Below are 25609 nucleotides of genomic sequence, written 5' to 3'. Positions count from 1 at the left end.
CAATGTTAAAAAGGATACAATTTTAGCTGAACTTATGCAATTTGTATAAATAATTTGTGCGTGGCAAGTGGGGGGGTCACAAAATGTTTTCAGTTTCCTAGGGATGGGGGGCTTTGCAAAATATAATGGAGTAGCATTGTATTAACCCCATTAAATAACTGTCTGGATGTCAATAACATGCAAGACTACTGGAATATTTTTTGTTTCAGCAATATACAATTTATCAGTTGTCAGTATTAAATGTTTGTTAAAAAAAAAAACAGATAAAGTAAGATAATGTGTACACACATCCACATGCACACACACGATCTTATATGCTTTTTTTTTCTCAGAACTTTAAAAACAAACTTTGTCAACAAATGTGTCCTCTATTTCGGCCTGTACTTGCCCTTTTTTTCCCCATTACCAAGCGTTCACAAAGCTCAGTGGGGATGAATTGCCCCCCCCACCCTAAAAATACACGTCAAAATACTGAAATAGTTGAGTCTTTATTTGCTCCCTCCAACATAAAACAAAAATTTACAGATTCATAAGTGATTACCGCGAAGGAAACGATCACAACAAACATCACTTTGATTAGGGGATTCTCAAAAAACAAAAACCATCCAGAAGAATTACAATAAAATGTGCAATAAACTCAAAAGTCTACCAATCAGTGCAGCGTGTAATAAATAGGTAAATATTAGAAAAATACAATATGTATACTCAATATAATGAGCCTTTTTTTTCCCAACAACAAAGCCGAGGCGTATCTACCCGTAAGTCTGTGCTGCCATCCGCTTCCCTGATCAACAAAAAAAAAAAAACATCTCACACATTTACAAAACCGCTGCTAGTTTTTTCTTCTCCATCCGCATGCACATAGCGAGTGAGCATAGTTTGAACAAAGAGGTAAAGGAAAAATCTAGTGCTACACATTTTCCTCAAAAGATTTATATGGCTCAAAAACGACAGGGGTGATTAGGAAATGATGTGCTTCATTTTCTGCAACGCTACAGTGCTTAACAAAAGTGACGCGATCGCCAAAATCTGCCTCTTCGTTTTCTGCCACCTTAATTGTGATTTTTAGATGAATGAAAGAATTTCTTTTCACAGTTTTCAAAGGATGACTATCGGTGAGAAAAAAAAAATGCTTTTTTAGGCGGCATGTTTTTCTCCTGAAGCAGAAAAATGGACGCCAGAAAACAAACACATGAAACAAAGAAGGCACAGGGCAATATCAAAAGATTAAAGACTCCCCCATCCAAAAATAATCAATAAAATAAAAACAAGGTTGAAAAGATCCAAGAGACTGCATGAAAACACTACAGCAAACAACATGAGCAAAAACAAAAAAGAACAGCAGCCACGAAAAAGGCGCACTTAAATACAGGCTTGTAAACTGATGAGATAACCAGGCACACCTGGCCAAGACGCAGTTTGGAGAGAGCTGATTGGCCGACACAATTACCAGCTGGGAAAGAACACCTAATGAGTAGATGGGACACAGAGATCATACGGCAAAATTGGAAATATCAACAAAAAGTCAAGGGTGAAATGGAGGACCCACTGAACTTTACGGGGGCAGGTATTGCTCACGCGGCAGAACAACGGAAAAGAGACTGAACAGGAAGGGAGCCATTTTACGTCAAAGCGGCCCTTTTACTTTGTTTGAAACTTTGGATCAGAAAATCGATGAAATCGCTCTTCACTTAGACCAGTGCTTCTCAAATAGTGGGGCTGGCGGGCATCTTTTTTTCAAGGCACTTTGATGCACTTGGTTATTTTTTTTCTGATTTAGACTAAGTTATAACCCATATAAACACTGTAAAAAAATAAGTTGTTGAATTAATTCATATTGCTTTTTTCTTTTGTTTATGTTTAAAAGGATACAGGTTTAGGTAGACTTACATTTCAATAATAATAATCTTCTTTATAGTCAGTGTGTCGGGGGGGGGGGGGGGGGGGCGTGAAGTTTTCTCTTTCCTTGGTGGGGCTTGGCAAAATATAATTGAGAAGCACTGGCTTGGACGAACTTTTAACCTGTATAAATGTATAAAAAAATGTCGTTAACAGTTGTTGAAAGTTGGTTCATGTTGCTTTTTCCTTTTGTAATTGTTAAAAAGGATACAGTTTTTATAATTTTTGTGGATAAACTTCCGAGCAATTATCCCGTTTGGCAAGGGTTCGGCTTTCATTGCGATTATTGCTCAGAAACGTATAACCAAAAAGGGGAAATTTGCAAAGAACGGCAGTGAAACGATTGAAACGCCAAATGGAGTATGGCGCCGGACGCTCTTAACAAGGTCCATTTGTTAAGCACTGTTAGTAGAGCAAAAAAGGAAGTGGGGGCCAAGCATGTCAAAGTGGGAAATGAAATCGAAACAAGTAAAATGCACTCCAAACGACACAAATTGCCCGCCGGCGACAAAGTAAGCCGACGGGTCGGCAGGCGGCCTTCGGCAGCCGTCCTTTCAGGGCGGATGAGCCGACGTCGGCTCGGTCTCGCCGTCGATTCGGGTCGCGTCTTTCGACGCGTCGACGACCGGCACGGCGTCCGTCAGAGACAACGGTGTCATTTTCCCTGAGTCCTGACATCATGGATGTGGGACGACACGACCGATGCGCGCACGGCGCGTCTCGCACTTTGTGAGAGAGAGAGGTGAAGGAAAGTCAACGCTGCACATTCACCTCGGATTTGGTGGGCGGTCCATCATCTCATTGGTTCGTCGCCGACAGATGAAGAGAAACCCCCCCAAAAAGTAGCAACGGAAAAGGGGGGAGGGTTCGGTTGTCCGTGGTTGTTTTCGTCACTCGTTGGCAGAGGTGGGCGTTTGGTCGGCATGGAGTCGGGCGTTCCGTGGGTCCAACGCCGACGAACGTCGAAGGGGCAAAAAAATTGTGAACTGCCCAGGCTCTTTGCCTGCTGGGCCCAGCTCACGGTGATGAAGAGATAACAGAAGCGCGGGTAAAATAAAATGATGGAAAAATATATGTCATCTCATTTAAAACGCATATAATCGGTTATCAGTTTTACTCAGGGGGTATTTGGAAATTACAGTTTGGTTGGGCTTGAAAAAATAGCTAAGTGGCAATGATGGAAGGAGATCCGGGTCGTTCGCCTTTAACGGACCAGAAAAATTTGCATAGTGCGGCAACGGAAGTACTGGTAAAATATAACAGAAGGGATAACAGAAGGGAGCCCAGGCAACCCTCCAGCGGTGAATGACGGACCAACAAAAATTGGAAAAAAAAGCCCACCTCTCTTATTTTCCCACGCTCCCAATTTGGGACTTCTTCCAAAGGAACGCAACAGCAAGGAGGATGCCAGCGCAAGAAAACGGAGTACCGCCGTTGGATGAGGGGATTGTCTGCTCCCGCCTCTGGTTTTGTTCACATTAGATCCATATTTACATGGGGTAATGGAAAAAGATGAAGATCATAACAATGAAAGTAACAAGCAATGGCCGTTAATGCCCACTTTTTGATGGCTAACCCTCCCGCGCACATTGGACGGCGCCGGAAAAAATGGCTTCACAATTTCAGTCTACAAGAAGCGATTCCTCGTTTGCATTTGATCAAAATAGTGGTGCTTGAACTCAAAATGTCTAACTTCCTTTTGGACATGGCAAAATCATGCAGATACGTCTATCATAACATTGCAGAAACGTCTCAAAGCTCCATGCCTAAAATTGAGCAAGAATTCCGCCATTTAAAGCACAGCCATTTCATGTTAATTTCAGGGCCTCTTTTGAAAGTCGGGAAAGAAAATGGACCTGATTGGACATGTGCATATTAACGGAATAGACGAAAAGTGTTACGCAGCCACACCAAAGAGAGAGTTGTCCATTTTGGGTTGATGACGCTACGGGATTGGATGAAATGAGCCCAGGTATGTCCATCTCCTAGGACCTGGGCGGATGCACAATTTCCAAAACTTTTTAGCCACTGGCCCCTTCATGCGCTGGGAGGATTGCATCCAAATGTTGACCCATCACTACTTGCAGCTTTCATTTTCATATTGCTTCCAAAACACACCAGCAGAACATTTGCCATCAATGTACATTGAGTCAGTGTGAGCTCCTTCGAAGAAAAAAAAAACATCTTCCAGAGGGATTTGTTGATTTTTTTAAGTGTTTCCGGACGGCAAGAAACATGGCGCCCCTTGGTATCCTTGATGATGGAGGCTCTTGAAAATGTTCCCCGACTGACTTTAGCAGCCGTCCAGTAATTGGAACTAGTCAACAGAGGTGTGTGTGTGACCGTGCATGTTTGCGTGCGCTCGTCAAACCCCAAGCAGGCGGCGCGAGTGAAGCTCTGAGCATCGGGGGTCTTGCGCCACTCTGTGCTTCAAAAGGAGTGGGGTCCTCTTGCTTCGGGCTTCCGTCACCAAATGGAGTCCGAAGCTCTGAGGGGGAGAGACAGCGATCAAAAGCAGGCAAGCCGCAAGATGACATGCGTGGGTCCTCACCAGGCACTCCTGCTTTTTCTCATACTCCCAAAAACATGCGTGGCAGGTGTATGGAAGTGCTAAATTGTTCTTAGGTGTGATTGGGTGTGCGAATTATTGCTTTTCTCTGTGTGCCCTGCAATTGGCTGGCAACCAGTTCAGGGTGTCCCCCGCCTACTGCCCGTTGTCAGTTGAGAGGGGTACCAGAAGACCTGCAACCCTAATGAGGATAAACGGCTGCAACAAGCAGATGGACGAATGAATGTTTGCTTTTTTTGGATTTCCATATGTTGAAATGAAGCCAAGTTTGGCACGATCCCCAACATACCTAAAGGCTTACTAACGATATTTTAGAGAAAGACAATATTACATGTCCTCTCACTTCAACATTTTGACATGAATCGCAATGTATCGCTAATACCAGTGTTTCTTTTAAGAGTAAAACCACAATTGGCAAGATTTGTTATTCGTAGGGGTTGGCAAGAAGTCACAGCAAGCTGTTTTTGAATGTCTCGATTAGCACCCTGTTGGGCTTTCATGTCATGAGTATGAATGTTGGCGTGTGTGATCAGTTGCGGGTGTGAAGGCCTGAGGCTGATCTTTTGTGGACACCGGCGCTACGTGTTTGCCGTCTTACAGTTGGCCAGCTGCAGCCTGCTCTGCTCCTTGCGCTGGCTCGGGGGGCTTCTGCTCTTGCTTTTCACGTAGCTCAGCCTCTTTGCCTCCACTCCGCCTAGGAACAAGAAGCAAAAATCACCCAATTACTTCAGCTTTCCAGTGGACTTCATGTGTCGCTAGCGGTAGAAACCGCAAACATATAAAAATTTGTCATTTTCTGTCCAATTGCTCTGATTTGAAATAGAGTTTGTAGTCCACAGATTTATGATCAATCCATTGATATGCTGCTGGGGCCAGTTTTTGGAAACGGGCAGATCACAAGTGCCTTACATTCGCTCGGCAGGTACTCCACAGACATATAATAGAGCGATATCTTTTGATTTTTTTTCAGGGCCGATCATGGTTATTAGCAGTTAAGGAGGCCAATAACCGACTTGTGCTTGTGCTGACTTGAGAAATCCTATTGAAGAAAGACTTTCCCAACTTTTTTTGTCCTTTCAATTGACCTAAATTCTGTCAAGTCCCTCCCCCTTGTTTGGCTGCCTCCCTGTTCTGGGGAATGATGCAAGCCTCTTTGCCCGCGGGGCCAAACAGCAGCCTGCGCAGCCTGAGCCTTGTCTCTTCTTCTTAGTCAGCAGCTCAACTTACAAAGCTGGACACAGTCACCGTCCAGGACGTCTTCCTTTCAAATGTCTTGTGTACACAGAGTAGTGTCTCGAGCAGAGGTGAGCATTCGACGCGTTTTTGCTGGTCCGTCATTTCTCGTTGGTCGGCGCCCTGGGCGGCCTTCCGTCATTGTCACGCTGATGTATATTTTTTTTCAAGGTTTCACAGCATAAAGCAGACGCCAAAAATGTGGAAGCCGTCGCCGAAGACGGGCCTTCCATCCGCGAATCATCACTTTGCCGATGGAACGCCCAGCTCAGCGAGCCAAAGCGTGATGGTCCGTCCGTCTTTGTATTTTACCTATGCTTCCGTCATCATTTCATCATCACGAGGTGGGCGTTAAACACATTTTTGCTGCTCTGCCATTCATCGCCGCCCTGGGCCCCCTTCCGTCATCGTCATTCCGATATTTCTTTCCAAGCCAGACCTAACTGTCATTATCACACAGTTTTAGTTTACCCGCGCTTCTGTCGTCACTCAGTCACCACAAGGTGGGCATTTTACAAATTTTTGCTGGTGCATTTCTCATTGGCAAAACGGGCATCGGGAATTTGCCCTTTGCAGGTGAGTGACAAATACAATGACGGGTTCCATCACTGCTTAATTTGAGTTACTTTTTTTTAAGGTTTCTTGTCATTTGTTGGTGAGGGAGTGACGGACTCTCTGTCTCTACCTTCAGTCTCTAGCCAAGTTTGCAAATACGCTGAAAGGCTAAATTCTACTCAGTAGTTTTCTGCGTAAGTAGGTTAGAAGCAGCTCGCAGTGGGCAAAAAGCCAGAAAAGTGGCGAGCTGCGGTCACTCTTCCTCGACGTTACCTTGCGGGGTTGCGTGGCGGGGGTCACGCACACGGGCAGACGTCACAAGGGTTTGAGGTTGTCGGGGCGGGAAGGCCACAGTAGGGAAAGGCAGCGACTGGACGCGGGCGGCGTCCGACAGAGGGCGGGGGTGGTCCCGAAAACCCGTGGGGATCCTCCAGCGGGGTAACGGGGCCGCCTCCTGGCCGGAGGGGTCCGGAACGCGAGCCAGGGGCGGCTCGGGCTCCGGTTCGGGCTCGGGGGTTGATGAGGAGGACTTGGGGAGGAGGTGCAGGATGGAGGAGAAGAAGGAGCAGGATTCGGGGAGGGGGATGGTCCCGATGCCGCTGTCCAATGTTCGCATCTTGCAGCCGGACCCTGGGGCATAAGCACAAAAGTTGGCCGGCGAACGTGGCACGCAAAAGCTTTTGGGAAAACGCGCAGGTTTCAAACTTTGCCTTGCTTGAGCCCAGTGGTGATGACATTGACAAGATCAAGCGCTTTTGCATAGACGTTTTAACTCAATTTCTTTTTTCAACCAAACTATTTCATGAAAGTATTTGTACATAGATTTCTTGTCAATAATAAAATAAGCAAATATGATGTATGAATTGACAAATGTGTTGGAAATTTGGCATTCAATCTGTTAATATGGTCTCTATGAATAATATAAGCCTTAGGACATGAATGCAAATGAAACCAAAAATGTTTACACAGGTCTGTAACTTTTTTTAATTGAAAATAATTGGTTTGTTAAGGAATAACAATAGGCCAACTGTACATTAGATTTGACAAATACAGTTACATGTTTGTAAATATGTATGTACTGTATGTAGGCCTTTTGTGTATGAGAGAATTCCTTAATCAATTTATTGTAAATATAAAATGAAAACAGCAAAATAAGTGCAACTTAAATAAATGAATACAGCATTTTCCTGATTACAAAATGGGTTAATTAGTATTGTATCTTAGTAGTTAATATTATTAAAAGAAACAGCTTGAAAGGCTGCGCTTGCCCGTTTCACTTGGAAACAAGACATGCCAAGTGTACACGTTCCAACACGAGACGGGGAAAAAAAAACAACTCGCCAATTTCAGTGAGTCCACTTGAAGCACTGTTGTCACGTGATCAAGCGGAAGACATTCAACAAGCAGCATGCGCCCACCACACTGGCAATGAAATGCATCATGGGATGGACTGCCTGTGCCAATTTTATTTGCGATATAGTCAATCAACTGTTTGCTTATGATGCAGCTTTTGACTTTTAGCCAACAGTATGCTGAGAGCATAATATTAAACAGCCCCCCCCCCCGCGCCCTTCATTGCGGGGCCGGTGTTCCAGAACAGCCTTGCAATATGTAAAATTTGCAACATAGGGATGAACTATTTAAAATAGTCGCCTGGGCGCAACTTATTGCATTCGTGGCACTTAGGTTGCAATGGTACAATGGTGAAAGAACCCTAACGCTAACCCTAACTAGGAGTAAAAAAGGAGTACGCATTGAAGCAATTGGAGACCCGGATGAGACAAATGGTCTCCTGTGCACTTTTGAGTTGTCAAATGTAGAGTACACTTAAAGAAACGTGACATACACCGAAAAATGAGCATATAAACAGTCACTGGCGATCTAATTAAGATAATTAGATCCAAAATGGGGTCACCCTCTCAACACATGATGACAGTAATGCTGGCAGCGGTGCGATGCAGCATGAAAACATACTAGGGTTACACTCAATGGACTCAGTGCACACGTACGTGACCTTTACCTTCACAATGCAGACTGTCCGTACTGGTCCAAAGGGGCTCCTGTCACGATTACGGAACATCTTAAATATTCACAGAGTCTGGGCCGGGGAATACTCCGTCGGTGGCCCCGACTCAATTAAAAATAGCCTGGCTCAAATCGGAGTCATACGTGCGGCACAATCAATTATTCATTTGGATGTAGCGCAACAGCTAATGAGCTTTTGCTCCCTTGGAAACACACTTGAATGTGCTTTCAATATCACGACGATTCCACTGCAGCGATTTGGAACGATGCGTAAAATAGCATGGAAAAGGTTAGGTGAGTTAGTACTCAGTTAGGTCTTTCATGACTTACACATATATTTCATAAGTGGCCTTTACTCCTTTCTGTAAAGAGTAAAATGGCAAATAGAAAGAAAGCTCTTTTAAGCACTTAAATCGTGGCGAATCGTTTGAAGTGACAAAAGTTGAAGCTTACCCATCACGGCATCCTGAAGGCTTGTCTTGATAAGGGCTCCGTTTTCAACCTCAGCTCTCTGGCTCATCATCAATGTCATGGGTACACAACAACAACGATTGTCAATGGAGACAAAAGTAGATTAGCATCATTGATGCAAACAACTGCAATATAGTGTCATTGGCGTTGAGCAGAAATGAGCATCGCAGGGTAAATGCGATGGGTTATTCTTAGATGTGTTACTCCCGACATCATTTCCGCTTACTTTTTAGCATCAATAAACCCCATTCTATTCATGTCACCGCAATAATAAAATCATCAGTTTCCTCCTCACCCCAAAAGGATGGCTTTGTGTTGCATCTGAGCTTCACCACATTTGTTTACCCCGAGAACGGAATCAAAGTAATCAGGTTAAACTCATTTTAGCAAGTGGCAACCTAATGCCAATGGCTTTACATTTTTCTTGGGCCAATTAATGGATGTACCCGGTTTCGAAAGAGCATGTTCTGGTTTTTGCACGTGTTTACATAGCCTTTAAAAATTTGGGATATATTCAGGATTTGAAAAAGTACAGTATATACAGTCCTTGATGACCAATGCAAATCAGGTGTTGTATTACAGCGGCCAAAACCGAATTTCTGTCGCTTGTTGGCTCCTGATGGTCATACGGCAGTAATCCATGAAAGCAAGGCAGTGTACGAGTGTTTTTTTTCCCTTCACCTGCGTGTCCCCAATGATGTCACCATGTCCTTGCGTTTCAAGAAGCGAAATGCCCGGGCAGGGCATTGAGATGCATGCTCGCACTGCGTCGTGTGACTCTCTTCTTCCCACAGAACTGAAACAAAACAATGTTCATTAACAAATGAACCAACGGTTAATAGCTATTAATCGGATTTCGCTTTCAGATTTAGGTCGTATGGTTCAAGAGATTTGAGCTCATTCTGATTGTTATTTCACAAGCGGCACAGCCGAAAGACGGAAAACCACGGAATGGGTCTTACCAGTCTTTCCCGTCACTTTTTCTGCGGTCTCTCTTCTTGTCCGTCTTGGTCTGCTTCCCTCCAAGCAGCGACGTAATCTTCTGATCCCTCTTCTCTTCCTTGGCCTTCGCCAAGTCCGTCTTCTTGCCGCTCGCCGCAGGAAGCTTACCCTTGCGGAAACCGAACCAATTGGCCAAGGTGGATCCGGATTTCGACTTGACTTCACTACTCCTCTCCTGCTCTTGAGATTTGTGTAAGTTCTCCTCAATCCCGAGCATCACTTTCTCCTCAATGGTGGTGATGGTACTCTGCCTCTCTGGCTCTTCGCAGACGGGCTCTCCAAAAGCGCTGCAGAACTGTTGCTCGATCTGAAGCCGTCTGGCTTGCTCTCGCTGCAGTTTAAGACTCTGCAGTCTTTCGCTAGATGAGCCCAGACACGGAGGAACTGCCAGGCCTTCTTCAATGAGGAAGTTGTTCAGGAGCGATCGGTTCATGGGGCAGTGGTAGCTACTGGAGCAGCTCATGCTTCCCGGCAGAACATCGCCCAGGGAGTTTAAAGAGCTCCCAGAGTGCGTTTTGATCTGAGTGCGCACCTTGCCAGACCGATTGAAGCTGGGTCGGTCCATGTAGCGAGCCCCGAAGCTCTGGCTTCGAGCCTTGGCCCCATTCATGCCCATGACTGGCTTCAGCGGGGGTCTGGTAGACACGGAGACGGAACGCTTGAAGAGCCAGCCTTCCTCGTCGAAACCCCAGTCTAGCATCACGCCACCGTCCGATGCAACCGGAGCTACACAGGGCTCGGAGTCCAGAGAATTACAACGCGTCTCAATCTTGCGCCGGGCTTTGCCGCATTCATTCATCATCCTGGGGTCGCAAATGTACGTCTGGTAGGTTTGGATGCCTTTCGGGATTGGTTCGTCCTTATTCTGGCGACTGAACATGAGGAACGTACCGCTCTCTGCTCCCGATATTGCCTCGTGGGATCTGGCGTTTGCGGGAACAGACATTTTTGCGGTCCTGGAACTCTGAAAGTTGTGATAGTAGACGTTGGAATATGTCTGTGGCAGGACTTCGGTCAGTTTTGGCTCACTGATGCTCTGCTGAGACCTTTGCAAAGCATTCGGATTAGGCAATAAAGAGGGCGTGACCATTCCACTGTGGTATGCGGTGGCTCTCTCAGCAGCCGACTTTGAATCCTGCGTTTCTAAACTAGGGACGGCCGGCATCTTGGACGAATGGCCGTTGAAGACAACTTTGCCAGCTTGATTGTCTGATGAAAACTTGGTCTGGTGACCGGGCGGAGTTTTTTCCACAGTTGCACTCTGAGGACCACTCACACGTCCGGAGTCTGACATAGTTCTGAGCAGGAGCGAAGTCGTCCGACCCGGTGGAAGTGGGGCTGATGGAGAGGAGATTTCAGAGGAGTACAGGTCTGAGAGCTGCTCTTGGTGTTGTGTGTTATCGCACTCTTCACTGTTCGACACCATTTTTGCAGATTGGGGCTGTGTCGTTGGAGTCTTTGAACCTTCATCAAGTGCCACAAATTTTGTTGCTGAAGCACTCTTGACAGGCGATGCAAGAGGCGAGCGCTGCTGTACGCGCTCCAGAGATTTGCAGGTTGATGCAGAATCATCGACTTTTTCCGCCTCGTGACCAGAACTGTGCAGTATTCCGTGACTGGCCCTTTTGTTCGGGCTGCTGGATTTGTGGCCCAGGATGAGGTTTTGATGGAGAGGCGAGTGGATGTGTCTGTGCTGTTCCGGTCCGGCATCGGCGCTCTTGCTGCGCAGGATGAATGCTTTCCTGGCCGAGTCACAAAGTTGAGGTTTGGGCTTCAGGTTCCTTGAAACCCCACCATCCCTGTGGTGAGAAACCTCTGCCGAAGAGCTGCGCTGTCTGGCTTCGCTCATGCAGCTCAGAGCTCTAGTGGCAGAATTCTGCTCAGCTGGGTTTGCATCCCTGGCTCGGGATTCCAAATCCATGCGGTCCAGGCGGGACTTGCGGTCACTCGATCGCTCTTGGTTGTTGTTGCTATCGCTCAACATGACACCAGTGTTCTTGGTTTCAGCTTGTGAGTGGTCTTGTAGGATTTCTTTTTCCAGTGTCACCGGGGGGTCTGCTGAGAACACAAAGTTGTCAGAAACACAGTTTCCCAGAGGTTGTTTTGGCTGGTCGTCTGTCTGGTCTTCCCCTGACACGTCACTTGATTCCTGACTGTGTGACACGAACGAGGGGTTGCTGCTCTCAGAGTCTATGACGGTAACCTCATTCTTCACATTTTTGTTGGTCTTGGCTGTCATCCCCAACGGGTTACTCTTGGCGCCCACTGAGTAAATGCCCTCGTTGAAGGTCATGCAGTCCTTGCAGTGTGGTACGACGCCAGGGTAAGCTTTTTCCTTTGAGACGCCAGTCTGAAGACGCTTGAGGCCTTTCAAGATGTGGCCTTCCTTCCAGCTGAGGTCTGTCTGATGACTTGATACAACTCCCACGCTCATTCTTGAGGCGCACTGCATCGCAAGGGACGTCAACATCTATTGATCACTATGTTTACTCACAATCCTTTGGTGATCAAGAACATTTGAGATGAATAACTCACCTGTTTGGAGAGGCCTCGTCCTTCTGCCCATGTGTGCGAGCCGCTGGAGTATTCACTGCCAGCACTGGATAAAGACAGATCACTCCCACTTCCGCTACTACGTGGGCATGTTAGACTCAAGAGACTGGGCCACCTTCCCGCAGCAACACCCACTTTTCCATTTCTTTGCATTTCCTGGAGAAGCAAAAACATTTTGCTTTCAGGTAATTGCTTGGCATGACCTACCTGTCCAGGTCTTGAGGACGGCCCCTTCAGGGGAATTACCCAGCAAGAGTTTGTCGAGCCAAGAAATGAACCAGAAATGGTTCTTTAAAACCAAAACGTACACCTTCTTTTTCATGTTTGGGCATGGGTCATTTGGATTTTATGAGCGATCCTATTAGGACAGACGTGTCGACACAATAAATCTTGACTGGTATAACTGGAGACTGAAAGTGATTTGTTTTCCAACAGTTTCACCAATCAACAATAAATTAGCTGGAGAGGACAGAGCAAAAAGTCTCAAAGACCCATGCCCAGATTTAACAGCAAGGACATTTTAGATTTTGAAGCAGCCATTTTGGGCAAATTCCAAGGCACATAATTGACGTTTTGGCCAAATACGCTCCAGTCGCAAGCAGGTAACCTCCGCTTACGATAAGCTGCAATGTTGGAAAAATTGCAGTATTCCAATCTGTCTGCCGTGAGATGAAAACATGCCTGAATTGGCCCAGTGCCAGTGCATTCCTCCGACAGGCTTGTGTTTATTATACTTTGTGTTGCGGGACCTCTGTGGGACTAATAAAGGACGATCATTTTTGTTTGTGACTTCACAAGAGATGAGTACATTAAAAATTCAAGCCTCGGGTGTGAGACGATAATATCACATGCAGCATCCTCTAAAACTGGGGATGTTGAAATAAATCAATAATTGAATGTTTTGCATAACTTTTTTGTTTTGTTTTTTTTTATTCAGCCCCTGCAGCTAGTTTCATTCAGCATCATGAAATTTGGTAAACATGTTTATCATGCAGTCCTGGAAAAAAGTTTCAAAGGTTGAAGCAGCAATTTTAGGGTCATTTTGACTATTTTCAAGCATTGTTCAAACAGAAAAGCCAATAAAATATTATAATGTCGTTTTTGTTACTGCTTGTGGAGCAAGCAAATTCAGCCCCAAATTTGCCAAGGTTCCTTGAAACACCAACTAGTCAGTGAGATTTTGTGGAGTAGAGCAAGAAAAAAGGCCTTGTTTGTAAGGGATTTGAGCATTGTGGTGGTAATGCATACAGATGGTCTCACAAAGGCCAAACCTCTGTCAAGTCTAAAAGAATGACCTTTGCAGAAAAAGGTTAAAGACCAAAGCCGGCATTCCTTGGCCTGTTAACCGCATAGCATGCTAAAATACCTGGATGGCCAAGGAAGAATAACATCCTTGGATGTGGCCTGATTAAGAACGTTCTTCAAACAGGCACTGTACTGTATTTACAGCACGAATAAAAAAGTAATACTTAATAATATAGTAATATAGAAATAAACCAATGTAGCAAGATCGTAAAGTTGGGCAATTTCAAACAAGATTTACTGCGTGAATGGTTGTTTGTCTCTGTGTGCCCTGCGACTGGCTGACAACCAGTTCAGGGTGTCCCCCGCCTACTGCCCGAAGCCAGCTGAGATAGGCGCCAGCAAGCCTGCAAGGCTCTAGACTGAAAAGTTGCACAGATCAAAATCAAACTTGTTAAGAACAAAAAGAAAGAGGAGGTTCAAAGAAATGCCCTGTACAATACCTCAAGTTTCTCAGCTTCACGTAAAACTATTGTTTGAGAAAAAAAACAAAACAAACTTGCGGTCTTACCTGTGGAGCGGGACTTGGAGACATTCGGACTCGTTGTTGAAACAAGACGCTCAGAATGCGGTTCTGCTGTTCCAAGTCAAAAACGCGTGTACGCAGCTTTACACATTCCTCTTTCAAGTCCTGCAAAATCCACAGAGCCATGAGTACACAATGAAGAGGGCGTCATTTAACTCAACTATATAAAGACGTACCTTTTGAGTGAGGAGTGCCTGGACCACCTGGTTAGCCACCTGGAGGAACAAACAAACGGACAAATAAATCCCCACTGAAGTGGAGGTCACAATTCAACATTGTCAATCTGTCCAGAGGGAGGTAATGCTTCCAATAGACAACATTAACTTAAAGTACCAGGCCCAGAGTTTGTCCAAGTTGTCCAGTTGGTTGGAACAAAGACAATCATGAAGAAAATATATGTTCACACTTTTCTCAGACTCATAAGGAATTTTTGCAAATGAGTTCCAACAGGAATCCTCCAAGTTTGCTTGCTTTTTGGCCTACGCCCCCCTACCACAGTGTGATCATTTACGGTTGAGTTGATTGTGCGGTGAACGAAGTCAAACACTAAAAAGCCAAGTTAATGTCATCATTTCTTACCTCATCCAGGCAGCGCTCGTATTGCTTTCTCTGGTTGTCGTTTTCCAAGGACAGTGCAGAATTCTCGGCCTGGAAGACCCACAGTTGATGGAAAACAAGGAACTCAACGCCAAGCAATATCTGGCAGAGGCCAGGGTGAATACTGGTGCTCACTACTTAGGTTGATGATAATAGCAAAAAAAGTGTTTTGTCGTCTAACATTGTTTGGGGGGAATGTTGGCAGAGAGCATAAAAAGGTCACGCGTCAGCTGGAAGGCTCACCGTCAGTTTGGAAAAGGTCAGACGCGAAGCAAAGTCAAGTCCTGTGTGTTTACTTGAAACATAACTGCCCAAACGTTGCATGTGTTTGCCAATTGGCATTTTAGCCCATCTTAAGTTTAATGAGCCATCGAGGAGCACCAACGATCAAAGTCAACAAGTCAACAAATAAGTCGCACTTGTGGAGAGGCCCACACTTTACTGTATGTGAAATCTTTGTCCTGTTGTAATTTATACACTATAAGGCACACTCAAATGATCAGGTGATGTATGGATGTGGGCTTTTCAGTTACCGGTAGTTTTTGTCACCTTGTGTTTCTGTTTGGATGGGCTTTTGGCTATGTATTTACATTTGAGGTTTTCCGTTCATTTCTATTTTTGGGTTCTCGTTCCATGTCCTGTTTTGGTTTCCCTCGCGTTCGGTCCTAGTTAGTGTGATTTGTTCCACCTGCCGTCTGTGTGTACCTGCCCCTCCGTGTTTTCGTCCAATCCCCTGCCCTTACCGCTCCGGTAAGTTGCTTTTAGAGATTTTGGTTGTATGTGCTTCGCAAGCTATTTTGGCCGTGTTTATTTGTCCGCCTCCTTTTTGGTTAAAAGGAACCTGTTTCCGTGCATCTTAGGCCCACCTCCGCGCTGACAATGTCGCGTTATGACAGAAAATATGAGTTTTTCCTTCAAATTCCTTCCTGTGAACTTTCATATCGTGGTTTGAAAAAAACGGTCCTTGACAACCTTCTACAAATGATAACATATTGGCAAATATACAATCTCAATTTGGCTCAATGCCTAAGTAAAGTTGACTGAGATTGAACATAACTATAACTGCCTAATGATCAAATAGGGTCTACCAGAAGGTATTCGACTGGAGGTGGCATGGTGCTACCTAACCAGGGTTAGGAAGAACCACTCAATGAAAGGTTCAATCTGTGCATAATGCAACAGTGACTTAAAGCTCTTTTGAATCCAGTACAGTATTTGTAAAGTTCGGCTAAAAATGGTTTGAGGTATACTTGCTGTAATAAGTTAACAAGAGCACAGACTGATACAAACTGAATTTAAAGAGTAAGGAAGAAATTACCTCCAGCGCCCTGAGTCGTTCCAGCATGGAACTGCTGTCAGAGTTTTCCTCCGGCCCGCCACCGGCCACAAGAGAATGTGACTGTTCTGTTTCAGAAGCTGCCGGAGCCTCCAAACTGTCCTGCTGTTTCCACATTTCCTCCAAAAGTTTGTCCTGATACAATTGCAACAAAGCACACACGCGCTGGTGTTCACCAAAGGTTCCTCAACATCGTTATTAGGAGAGCAATATTAAGTCTTGGCTCTCTCATACCTTATACGCTTTCATGAGATCCAGAGGGTCCACCTTGGGGCCCTCCACTGAGTCCTGGTTCTGCAGTAGGCTTTGCACAGTCTCCTCCATCCTATATTTGGACAGAAACAGAAACAAACTGCTGAAAAGTATAGGCCTGGGAATTTGCTTATTAGGTTGTCCAAGACTTTTTGGGTCCAGGGAGCCCTTACAGGGGCTAAAGGTTCCCTAGGGCCACCTCATGCTCCGGGCAAGAAGCAAACATAATAACCATGTGTAGGCAGCCCTAATTAACATAGGAATTAAAAAAGTGGCCTACCCATTTTCAAGGGGGAAAAAAAAAGGGTTGTAATGTTATAAACACAGATTTGTATTTTTCCAATAAAAATAACAACATGTATGATCATAAAGATGCATTTTCTTAGAAAAGAAAATTGCACTCATACAAGAAGAAGCGGGGATCATAGGCTTGGGAAGAACAACTTCATGCATCGCTACACGGTTGTCATAATGAGATTAGCTGCCTTTGACATGACTGGAAGAGACAAACAGCCCACTAAAAGTACTGGAAGGGTCATTTTGGTCAAACGCTCGGGAGGTCAGTCCAGCCCGTATTACAGGGTGGTGACTCCACTTATTCAGGTGAAGTTTTGCTTCATCGCCATAGCCCATCCAATTCACTCATCCTATGCAACCACAAGCTTATCGCATTGCCACATAGGAAACATGTGCGTTTGTTTTGGTTTCGCGTTATTGATCCCAATACACTATACGAAGGTGACCCAACCAATCAGAGCATTAGGTCATTTTGCTTCATTATGTAACTACAAAAACTCTCTGAGGTTCTTTCCTACGGAATCTACTGTGACTGTTTTGACCCTCATTGGCCGGCGTTGCATGAAGCCATTTATTCTGATTAGAAGGAACCCAAATGATGGATTAGAACAAAAAGACCCCATATTAAAACCTCAATGGGAATGAAGAAAGACCAATCCTAAATGAATTCAATTGGGGTGACAGATTTCCTTTGCTAGTGGGAAGGAGTGCCAATCATTTTGTATTTTTCTTAGTTGGTTTGTCAGCCATCAGTGAAATGGATGAAATCTACTGTTCCGTCAGTCTTAGTCTGTGTTTTTTAAAATGTTTTTGTCATTCGCCAGTCCGTCAGTACCAATCAACCGTCCAACTCTGGCCAATCAGATTAATCAAATCTGCGTCTGGTTTGCCGTAAATGCGTCGGTGGCGAGCCTTTGATGTTTTGTTGTGCAAGACTTAAATCCTGCAGTTGCTCTGTTCATGAGAAAATCTGAATTCTCCTGAGTTGCCACCGTATGAATCACTGAGTCCTGAAGGGCACGGTATCACTCGGGAGAAGTGGCGTGCATTAAAATGAGATTAAAAGCACCCCAAACATTGAATGGAAGAAATAGTCGCCATGCCACTGGAAAACTCATTTTGCTTTTGGTAAGCCTCTACATTGAACTCATAATAAATGGTTCATGCATGATTGCACAGATGATGACGGGCGGACCTCATCTCACAGCTGGCTGAGCATTTGCACAGAAACTCGTGGAAGATCATCCAAGTGCCCCTTGTTTGCAACTCAACAGTTGCTTCTCATCACCCTTCATAACTCTGATGAGAAATCAATGCCGCCGTCAAAAACCATCCGCAAACTCACATTGCGCTGCAATCTCTTTCCAATGTAGGGGGTTTTGGACTAATCAATGGGAGGCTTTTGATTAGTCCCCCCCCCCACTTTGCAATGTGTCCGTTTGACGTGGTGCATGGGAGGGGTTTTTACCCAGAGAAGTGCCGCTACAGTGTTAGTATGCACCAGAGCCTCCGCCACAAGTGGGTCTGCTTGCCTTGTCTCCAAGTTCACGCTCAGATGCTGCTGGTCCTCCGGGGATCAACGTGCCACCGAGGAGCAGGATGGCAATGGCTAGCTGCGGGACACAAATAAAAATCTTATTGGTGTTGATCTTCTGGTGCAGTCTTTCATTTCACAGGCAGTGAAATACACCTACTCTTGTCCCATCAATTTCTTTACGACTCAAAAATGCACTTGTGTCTTTATTGTTTTTTCATAATGGAAAGAAAGCAGATATAATGGATGAAATCTTGCATTTTTGTTTCATGACTTATATGAAATGTGATTGCAATGAGTTTATTGTATTTGTTGAGGAAGACGTGAAATATACCTGAGCTCATTTGAGCTCATGCACAATAGGCGAAAGCAAGGAAGTAGCACCCCTTGGCAAAGTTTTTTGCATTGAAGAAACAATTTTGAGCAGATTAAAGACCTTTCTTTTTGCTAGAAAATTACCAACATTGTAAATTAATAAATAAATCGGCCGAGACTTCACCCTGATCATCTTGAAGTCCATGGACGTCTATTATAGCAGAACAAATGAAGTACTTTTAATCCCTAAATAGCCCAAAGTGAACAAAAAGATGGCCTTGTTGGTTTAAAGTGAAGCCATTGTGAGTACATTCTAAAACTTCTTTGTTATTATAATTATTATTTTATTAAATCATCTTCCAACACCAGCATCACCCATCAATCCAACATTCTGTGGCAAAGTATATGCTAACAAGGCCACACCACAAAATCGTATTCCATAAACGGAACAGAAAGTTTTAAAACATTTTGCCCAAATCCAATTTATTGTTGATGCCATCATTATCCGAATTATACATTAATTCTCATTCAAAAATAACTTCAGCATGTAGAAAAAGCTAATTTTGCGCCTGGGTGGCTGCATTGACATGGAGAGGCCAGTAGAAATGTCCATTAACCGTGATAATAGTCGCATCCCTCAGAAGTAATTCAGGTCAAGTGTGCTGACACTTGCGCCTCTGGCCTCTTGGATCTCACTGGCAACACATTTAAACGCCCATGCCATCCATCTAAACAGTCACAACTGCCACGCAAATCATCACTACATTTGGGCAGAAATCCATCCAAAGTGTCCTACACGAATCACGAGGTATTGAAGTGAGTAGCATCTGTATGCTGTTTTACAGACTATACAGTAATATTGATCAACACTGTCATCTAGCGGCGGCTAGCGGAAGTAATCATGTGAACTCAACTGACTCTTATCACGGTCCTGCTAAAATTCAATTAATCCTGCGGTTACTGTTTTCTTCTTTTTTTTTTTTTTTTGAAGGGGGGTGGGGGTGGGGGGTGTACAGAAGGAACATTGGTCAATATGACCCGCCAGTGTTATGTTTTATCATCAATAAATCACCAATAAATGAGCAAAGCAAAACCATTAGCGACTATTCAATCAATAAAATGCATTATTTTATGTTTTGGCAGTATTGGATATTCCCTCTCCTGTATGTTGCGCCATCGTAGGTCACAATAACCTAACCTAATATTCATAATAGTCTGGCTGAGGCTGGTCTTATTAGTTTCATTATAAATATATACATGGTATATTTCTTTAATAAAAAAAAATACATTGCATAGCAAAACTGTTGGCGTATAGGATTTTCTGGGAGTGAAATAAGAAGCTTGGGAGGTGAAGAAACAGACTTTTTTTTTAACAAACAGTAGCGTGGGAATTTCCAAATATAAAAAAAAAATAATTATCAGAAATTTGACTATCGTCAGGCTGAAGAATTTTCATCCCATTTTGTGGTAACATTTTTTAGACGTGCTTTGTAGGTTGTCCAATTTTAAAACAGATGATTCCCTGCAACATAACAGGATGGTCGTGCTCTAATTTATGGTTGGATACTAATGCAAAGAAAGTACATTCCACCGGATCTTAAACTTCACTATCGTATAGCCCAAATATATATCTATATCTTTTTTTTTAAACAAACCTAACATGCACACTGTTACTGCATGGCAAAGCCAACTATGATCTCCAAATGTGTCCAGCAGATGGAGTTGCGCATTCATTTACACAACAGCATCATCATCATCATCATCATCATCGTCGCCATTTGTCAAGCGCCTCCATCATATTCCATAGCATTCTTGCATCTGTCTTTTTGTCCGTCATAGGAGGATCCCTCAATGTAGGCTACCACTGTAATACTTCGACAAAATTCAAATGGAGCTCTGGCACATCCATTTACATGGTGAATCTTCAAAAATGCCATCCCCTTTGTCATAAGATGAAGCATAGTATAAAAAGGTCAATAAAATATAAATGCACTCAAGCCAGTAGGAGCCAAAAGACTCATTTCCATCTGGAATAGAAGATGACTAAAGCAACAACAATATAATCACTTTAAATTGAAATAGTTTTACTAAGGATGTGGTAAAAATGTCCAGTGTCATATAGATATATAAATGATAGTCTTATCAATAGTGTCATTTTAAACATTGCCAATTTTTGTTTACATTAGTTTCATTTAATAAAGACACCCTGCCCCATCAATTTCTACTTGTCAATGACATAGTTGTAAACTTGACAACTAAATGTGCCACTCAATTTAATATTGAACAATTTAATCCAACTCATTCAGTGCCGGTGACGAATTTTGATGTCAAAGATCCATTTTTCCTGGGCTCCACTGGCGACTGGCAAAGAGACATTTGAACTGGGCTGTAAGTGAATAACTTGGCATTGTCATCAACGAGTCCAATTCGACCTCATTCGAAACTTCGCAGAATTTAACAAAGATTCCATTGGAAAGCAAAATTGCGGACAAAACGTTTAGGAGAAAGGCACAACTGGCTTTTGTGGAATGAGCTGAGCCGCAATGAGAGGTGATGGCACCGCCTGTGGCTTGTCTGCTTTTGACACTTGATGATTGTACGGTGCCAGCCACGACCCAGTGGACCGACCGGCCTGGGAGACAGTGGGACATTGACGCCGCTTAACAATGAGCAGACAGAGCGAGGCAACGCGGAGGGCAAAGGGCGCCAGTGTAAACAGCGCAATTAGCCGTCTTCCTGTGGGCTGGGAGGGGAACCGGATTGGCATCATGCAAGCGCCAACTGAGGCCCCGGCGCGGACCTTGGAATGCGATGGACAACGCCGTGGATCTTGTTGTAAAAAGTACGCTCTTACTAATTACTGTACCCCCCCCCCCAAAAAAAAACAAACCAGAAACAATGTCAGTCGTTGAAAAATGTCCACCGTTGTTTTGTCATTTAAACTTCAAATCCATCCTTCACGTCTATAGCCGTCAATGGCAGTGAATGAGTCTAACTAAATTGAAAGTTATCTTGTTTTCAAAGTGATTAGCATTCTACGAATATTTCATCAAGTCACCATGACTTGTCCATTTCCATTTCATTTGCTTCATATTTAGTTTCTCAAAGTACAAAGACTGACTTTGGTGCGGCCGGACATTTTGAAGCAGTCTTCCCTTACATAAATACTTTTTTCCCGGTGATATTCTTAGCGGTTTTTGAAGACGGTTGATGTTGCAAAGGTTGTGAGCCTGCTGAGACGATGTTACCATTCTGTCGCTTTCACCGTCTAATCTGGTCCCGAGGTGTCTTTTTTTGTCCTGTTTTTTTCTTTTTTTTGTTGAAGCGACGGGTTCAGTCTTTGAGCGAGAGCTATTTATTCCTGACGCGCTTTTAAAAATATATATTTCATTCTCATTCATCAGCCTGACAACAATCAGAATTATTTTGGATACAGACGACTAAAGCGTGTAATATCCCAGTGCTTATCGTTCGCTTTTAAATCAGTATGAAATTAATTATATATATTATGATCTTCGACCACATAGCCGAGATTTTTTGAAAGCAAGAAAACAAACTTATAAATTTGATTGATTTTGTGACAAGGAAAAAGAACCAAGTAAAACTACAAAAGTGTTTTATTTCTAGCTTTGCAAAAAAATTGGAATCTGACTTTGGCAAAGCCAAGGGGCAAATTGTGGTGTACACAACGAAACCAAAAGGTATATTTTGCAGGAAAATAATCATATTAAAGGATCAAAGAAAGCTATTACACCCATCCTGGAAAGAAATCTTTTTGATTTGGTTATTGTATGCTAATGCCAAGATTTTACAGAAGCAGACAGTAGCTGTTGAAAAATGTGAGTAATCGTGAGTCATGTAACATTTTTCAATTAACTGAATGGGTAGAATAGAACGAAAGAGAGAGATAGAGATAGAGAGAGACAGAAGGGTAGGCAAAATAAATTCAGGCTTAATTCTTTGAGGGCGATAAATAAAGTTGTATTATCGACAAAGACCCAAATAGAAATGTTGTGTAACGTAAAAAAATAAATCTATTGACATATATATGCCCATATATGTATATACTGTACACGTGTATATATGTATATATGGCTACAGCGTTTTCCATACTGCAAGCGAATGAGAGTAATTGTTAAGCGGGTGAATGGCGAATCGCGGCGCGGCATATGCAATGAAAAGCATCCTCGAGGCTTGCGGAGCCTTTGCATTCAAGTGGGACCTAAATGCTTTGTGTTTACCATGCGGAGGAGCTCACGGAGCCTTTACAAGCTTCTTGGCAGAGATCACTTGGTGGGACCCTCTAACCTCTGGGCTACTGCTGACCCCCTTTTCTTTTCTCTTTTTTCCCAACGCGGCCACACAATGGCGCTCGCATCTGATGCATTAGTGCACTTGATGGCGGATAATGTTGATCTCCTTGTGTGCTTTTGTGGAGGTTTGATCTAAAAGCGAAGACGCGGAGGCACCAAGGCCAGAGCGTGGTAGTACCTGGCCTCTACCTTCTCGGTGCTTCTTCACGCAGTTGCTGTGACAACCAAGCAGCAGAATTTTCCCCCCAAGTGCCCAAAGTAAATTTCAGTATGGTACAGTGGGCACGGTGACAGAAAGAAATGGGGCATCATTAGGGCTGAGGATGGAACGGAAGCTCTTCCATCGCGACTATTTCGTCCTTCTAGCTGACGTCGGAAAATAAGGAGTACTTCATGGAAATGGAGTTTCTTGGTTTTCTAAGTGTCACTGGAAACGAGAGGGATAGAGATGACGATGCTTTTGTAACATGAAAAGAAAACATTATTAGATGGTCGTCGTCAGCACCAGTCAAAAGTTTGGAAACACTTGTCTTTATTTGTTTCCCGGCATTTTAACTTGATACTAAAGTTATCCTTCAACACAACAGAGATCCTCTACTCAAGTTCAACAAGGTTGTTTATACTAAAATAAGTTTAACATTTTTCAAACGAGGTAAGATTTGGCACACCTTATTCTTTAATCAGCTTTATGATATGAATGTTGTTTTATGACCCGGAATGACTTTCAGTTTTACAGCTTTGCATTCTCAAGATTTGACCTCTTCAAGTGCTCGGGAGGTTCTGGATTTGAAGGTGTCTCGGCTGGTACAGTAAATATTTTGGATTATTTTGCAACTATATTCCCGTGTCTGACATGAGGTGAAATAGTCATTCATTTTATTGGACGGTTGCTTGGACCGTCCCCATGCGATAAAACGATGATGAAAAATATGGCTGTTTTGGGTGGCTGCGGGTGCATCATTTAGCTCGTCCCAGTTGGTGTCGGAAGTTGATCTATTTGTTTATTTTTCCAAGCTTTCTAAGAAGATAGGATTTTGAGATTTTGCCCAGAATCCTTTGTCCCACTCCCTGTTAAATTTTGGGCACAATTAAGCTTTTTAGGGCATGTTGTTGGCATCTAGAGTTCACGTCCAGATCATTTTATGTCAACTGGCGAAACTGAGGCCCCTAGCAACTTATTGAAGACAAGCGTGTGTTCCTTACGTTTCTTCGGAAAAGGAGTAGGTGCTTGTATGGCAAAGCTTTCCCGGAGCGCCTCAATAATAGATGCGGGTCTTAGCTTAGCCTACTTTCTCTGCCACTTGAGGGGAAGGCAGGCACGCTGACTTGTTGCCGTGCGTGACGCGTACCTCTCCCGATTACTGCATTATACATGGAGACAGTCTGCATGGCCGCCATCGCTTCACCCACATCTTGGACCCATGAAGCCGAAAAGAAAAAACTGCAATGGAGTCACGCAGTCCAAATAAAAGGGTTTGAAAGGATTTCAAGCTTTTTCTTCAAACTTCCTGGACCTCAATTGGACATATTGTAATGAGTCGACCATGTTGTTTAAGGGAACGAAAATGTAATCTTTAATCTTATGTGAATAATGTCATATTTTTCATGTTATGAAGTAGAGACAAGCAGCTCTTTACAAAAGGCGTTTTTTGACGTTTTTCGTAGGCTGTGAAACAATCGAAAGCCTATTCGACTTGAAAGCGGACTAACTATATTCAGTTTGAGTCAGTGAGATTACCAGTGGATTCGGTACGACTTCTTTTGAGAGGGTATGATGCAATAACTCTACTGCTGTCTTTCCCTCCAAGGTATAGTTCGTCAATCAAAGATAACTCGTATTTCGTTATATTTTCAACAGTAATGATTCGATTGCCTCAATTCAATGCACTCGCATTTTTCAATCAAAAAACATTTTCCGATTCAAACCGGTTTTGGTCACGCTCCTAAAGTGTAAACTTTTTCATCCCACTAAAATACATCTTTTTGATGAAACCATTTTTTTTCTTGGAAAAAAAAAACAAAAAACATGACAACTTTATGAAAAATATCAATTGTATCATTGAATTTTTGTTGAGAAAAAAATATTTTAATTCTGATACACTAGGTCTTTTTTGCATGGGTCTTTTTTGTGCAATCATGGACTTATCTTGAAAAGTTACAATTCATCTTTTTGTTCGTTGATAAAAAAAAAAACGTCAAGGTCATATTGTGCTTTTGTTTCCTTTTTAGGCATATAACTCGTGGTGGTGGTTCATTGGCGTTTTGCCACCCGGAAGTGCAAGTGACGCCACACTATGCACCTTTTGGCCTTGCTAAAAGATTTTGATGTGGTAACCAAGCCATATAGTGTGTGCCTCAAATCCGAGCTTTGAATTTTGCCAACAGCTAAGCTAAGCAGCGGCAGCGGCTTGAAATCAGGCAACGGGGTTGAGCCCGGAGATCCTTACCTCGCCGGAGAGCGACGTCACATCCCCGGAGCGGCGGCGATCGCGTCGCACTGAGGAATCTGGGTCAGCACCGGCGCCGGCAGCGGATCCATCCTGGCCTGCCCGCGCAGATCCCAGCATCCAGTCTCAGGAAGATCCAGCGGGTTCTCGCATCCTCACACACAAAAACAGAAGGAGGGGGAAAAAAAATGAAGAGGATCCCGAATCAAGCGCGCATCTGCCAAGGACTGGCCACTTTTCCTCTTCCTCGTCCTTGTCCTCCCCCCTCGCGGTGGCCCGGCTGCCTAATTTGCCGCTTTATGGCTCTATTTCTGTCTTCCTGTGATGCTCAGTCGCGTTTCCACCTCGCTGCTCTCGTGCACACTCTCTCTCTCTCTCCTCGC

At 43.9% G+C, this 25609-nt stretch overlaps 1 protein-coding gene across 8 annotated transcripts; it reads right to left on the bottom strand.

The window, feature by feature from the left end:
* Positions 1-469: 469 nt before the first annotated feature.
* On the bottom strand, positions 470-25609 carry LOC148423686 (uncharacterized). 8 transcript variants are annotated; one of them, XR_015865558.1, is made up of 14 exons: positions 25227-25609; positions 18086-18230; positions 16303-16393; positions 16051-16203; positions 14715-14783; positions 14312-14350; positions 14121-14240; positions 12290-12463; positions 9715-12224; positions 9434-9548; positions 8735-8792; positions 8277-8316; positions 5067-5162; positions 470-4387 (listed from the first exon to the last, which is right to left on the bottom strand). XR_015865558.1 is itself a non-coding variant. In XM_088414398.1 (14 exons), coding segments are annotated over exons 3-14 (3783 nt in total). In that variant the 5' UTR covers position 16393; positions 18086-18230; positions 25227-25606; the 3' UTR covers positions 470-4385. The 8 variants fall into 8 exon arrangements, 6 of the variants coding, with proteins under 6 accessions (XP_088270524.1, XP_088270525.1, XP_088270526.1 ...); XM_088414398.1 differs by lacking the exon at positions 8277-8316 and adding an exon at positions 6530-6886 and having other exon boundaries at positions 25227-25606; XM_088414399.1 differs by lacking the exon at positions 8277-8316 and adding an exon at positions 6530-6886 and having other exon boundaries at positions 9715-12200; positions 25227-25606.

The sequence above is a fragment of the Hippichthys cyanospilos genome, chromosome 5 (genome assembly GCF_059441005.1).
Source record: "Hippichthys cyanospilos isolate Australia breed blue-spotted pipefish chromosome 5, RoL_Hcya_1.0, whole genome shotgun sequence".
In the NCBI taxonomy this organism is placed as follows: domain Eukaryota; kingdom Metazoa; phylum Chordata; class Actinopteri; order Syngnathiformes; family Syngnathidae; genus Hippichthys; species Hippichthys cyanospilos.
The sequence above is the reverse complement of the archived record's forward strand: the minus strand, read 5'-3'. Positions and strand labels throughout refer to the sequence as shown.